The sequence below is a fragment of the Papaver somniferum genome, chromosome 3 (assembly GCF_003573695.1).
Source record: "Papaver somniferum cultivar HN1 chromosome 3, ASM357369v1, whole genome shotgun sequence".
Lineage (NCBI taxonomy): Eukaryota > Viridiplantae > Streptophyta > Magnoliopsida > Ranunculales > Papaveraceae > Papaver > Papaver somniferum.
In genome coordinates this window covers 47,780,108-47,783,451 of record NC_039360.1, presented here as the reverse complement: position 1 = coordinate 47,783,451, position 3,344 = coordinate 47,780,108, and the positions used below count along the sequence as shown (strand labels likewise).

The 3,344-nt window shown below is 36.9% G+C and overlaps 1 protein-coding gene across 1 annotated transcript; it reads left to right on the top strand.

The window, feature by feature from the left end:
- The first annotated feature begins 780 nt into the window (after positions 1 to 780).
- On the top strand, positions 781 to 2,998 carry LOC113356087 (BTB/POZ and MATH domain-containing protein 3-like). Its single transcript, XM_026599096.1, has 4 exons — positions 781 to 1,372; positions 1,590 to 1,938; positions 2,052 to 2,328; positions 2,461 to 2,998. The coding sequence occupies exons 1-4, from the start codon at positions 975 to 977 to the stop codon at positions 2,694 to 2,696; spliced, it is 1,260 nt and encodes a 419-aa protein (XP_026454881.1). The 5' UTR covers positions 781 to 974; the 3' UTR covers positions 2,697 to 2,998.
- The last annotated feature ends 346 nt before the right edge of the window (positions 2,999 to 3,344 follow it).

Genomic DNA, 3,344 nt, shown 5'->3' with positions numbered 1-3,344 from the left:
GATGAAACCAACATTTAAATTTGGGGTTTTTGTGTTAATTTTGTTTTGATGGGGTTTTTGTGTTACTTTTGTTTTAATGGGTTTTTTGTGGAAGGATGGTGACACCTTTGGGGTTATAACTCGCGGACCGTTATGAAAGTCGCCCCATAATTCAGTTTTCCCAAACTTTAAAATTTTCGAATTTTTATACTTTCATAATCGGTAGTGTTGTCAATTTAGTTATCTACCGATTGTGAAAGTCATCCCGCAAAAACATTTTCCAAAACCTCAATTTTTTTTATTTTTTTTAAAACTTTATCTTTATTTATTTAAATTTATTTTTGGATAGCAAAACAAAATTGAAAAAAAATATTCAAAAAAGAATTTATATAAAAAAAGGATTGAATTTTTTTGAAGGGTGGAAATGTGAATTGAAATAATAAGGGTAGTTTAGTACTTTACCATATGTAGACACCCTTTATCCTTTGTCCTTAAGTGGATATAAATAAATCGCCCCTTAACTTTTTTGGGTCGCCGCTAAAATTGACAGGTTATATAGGAAGCACACCCTCACAAATGCACAACTTTATTGGATAAATTTCATTAGTGGAAGTGTGGACTGTCTGTGGAACTGCTTTAGATTCCTCTTTTTCTGTCTTTTGGTCTTTCTCCGTACGGATAAACTTCCAACTGTTCGATTTATCTGCCGATAGTTATCTCGAGAAGAATCAATGGCATGCATCAATGATCGATGACACCACTCAAAAAAGTAAGTATTTCTAGTACTGACGTCACTTCCTTTCCTTAGTGCAATCAAAATCCTTAATTCTACTTTTTCCTGAAATCTCACTCCCATCTCTTAATCTTCCTTTGAGATTGGAATTTCAAAGAGTTTTGGTTCTGGGAATTTAAAGTTTTTGTAGTAATCGACACAAGATCGATTTAAAAGAAGAAGAATAAAGTATTGTTAAGTTCAATTCAATATCTAGAGATCAATGGGTAGTGCAGCAACAAAGCCAAGATATTCAAAGTCTAATCTTCTTGATACGTCGTCGAAGTCGATAAATGAGACTGTGAATGGCTCACATGAATTTGTGATCAGAGGGTACTCCCTTGCAAAGGGAATGGGAATTGGTAAACTCATCAAAAGTTTTGCATTCACTGTTGGTGGCTATGAATGGATTATATGCTTTTACCCAGACGGCCAAACTGCAGCTTACAAGGAGTTTGTGTCGGTATTTGTTGTGTTATTAAGCCCTGGTACTGATGTTAGAGCATTGTTTGAATTGAAATTATTGGATCAAAGTGGTAAAGGGAAACATAAAGTTGATAGCCATTTTGATTCTCCATTGGAGACTGGTCCTTTTACTTTGAAATCCAAAGGAAGCATATGGTACGTTTTCCGATTACCTGTAATTCTAATCCGGTTTTTGAATTCCAGTATGTAGTTTTTATAGTTCATATAAATTTGTTTGGTTAGTGGATTCAATTGCTTAGTTTGGAACTTATAGAATTTTTTTTTTATTTGGGCCGATCGCTGGAAAATAAATTACTGTTGTGGACTGCCTGGTGCACACATGATGTTTGTATATCGATTTATTACATTACAGGGGATTTCCGCAGTATCTTAAAAGGTCGGTTTTGGAAAGTTCAAATTATCTCAAAGATGATTGTCTAGTCATCCATTGCACGGTTGGTGTAGTGGGAACTCGTGTTGAAGGGAGGAAACATTATGCCATTCCCGTACCTCCGTCAGATATGATTCCGAGTCTCAAGAGTTTGCTCGAATCTGGTACTGGTTCTGATATCACTTTTCAAGTTGGGGATAAGACATTCAAAGCCCATAAGTTGGTTGTTGCAACTCGGTCGCCTGTATTTAGAGCTCAATTTTTTGGACTAGTGGGAAATCCTGGCATGAATACGGCAGTCATTGAGGATTTTGATCCCATTGCATTCAAGGTATTGCATTTGACCGCAATGTTTTTAAATTCTTGCACCATCAATCTGCTCTCTATTTTTTTTTTTGAATTTTTAGGCCTTAGATTTATCAATGCGGGTACCTTATGTTGCAGGCCATGTTGCTGTTTTTGTACTCGGATGAACTTCCGGAAGCACACGAACTTTTTGACTCAGATCCTCGTTGTACTTCAACTGTAGTTGTCCAGCATCTATTAGCTGCAGCAGATCGCTTTGATCTTGCTCGATTAAAACTCATTTGTGAGGCAAAGTTATGTGAAGAAATTGCTGCAAACACTGTGGCAATAACACTGGCCTTAGCAGAACAGCACCACTGCGTGCAACTCAAAACTGTGTGCCTAAACTTTGCGGCTAGACCAGAAAATTTAGGAGGTGAGTGTTGTATTTGAAGTTCTCAGTTGATAGAAATTTGTATAAACTAGGCGAGTAACAAGGCCGTCTCTTCAGTTTCTAGTTAAAGCTATTAATATATTATGTTTTTATCCATCAACTTTTCATGTGTAGCGGTGATGCAATCTGAAGGGTTTGCGTATTTGGAGGATAGTTGTCCCTCCTTGCTGCTAGAGCTGTTGGAGACAGTAGCTGAAGTGGATAAGGAATCAAGCCATATATTTAACAGAAAAAGGAACGGACACAATAGCAGCAGCAACGCCAATACCGGTCTCAGAGGACTAGTTTCGAGTTGTTCTGAGTTTGTGGTCAAGTACTTTCTGTTGTGCTGTGAGAATGACCGACTGTGAAGTAAAACATGTGAACCTATGGTATTGGGAAATGGTTAATTTCAGTTGTGAACATGTCGCAGTGTTTCGGATTTTTTCAGTGTTTGGTATATAATTAGTGGGAGCGTGCAAGAATTGTGACCTGAACAGCGCTTGATGCGTTACAGAGTGAATGTATGTGAAGCTTTTTTTCTTTTTATTCCAACAGATCTTGGAATTGGTGTGCAGAAGCCTTGCAAATTTTTCTTTTCTTTCCACTGGTTTTATAATCTCACAAGGAGAATCAACGGCATCAATGATCGATGACGCCATACATAAAGCAAGTATTCTTTCCAGTACTGAGCATCACTTACTTTCCTTTGTGCAATCAAAAAAATTCAAAATCCGAAAGTCTTCTTCGAGATTGAATGTCACTGTTTTGTCTTGCTTAGTGTAAGTGGACCATACGGTCAGCAAAGTTTAAGCTTAACGGTTAAACACCTGCTTCTAGATGAGACTTACACACACTAGCAGTAGCATATCCCAGACATAAAAGAATACACATTTAGGGGCAGAAACTTTTTTTTTTTTTTTTTTTTTTGGAAAGTAGGACCGATTCATTAACTCAAAAAGAAGTTACATTTCTTGGGAATTTTGTTCCCATGCTGTCTGCATGTGTAATGCTTGATA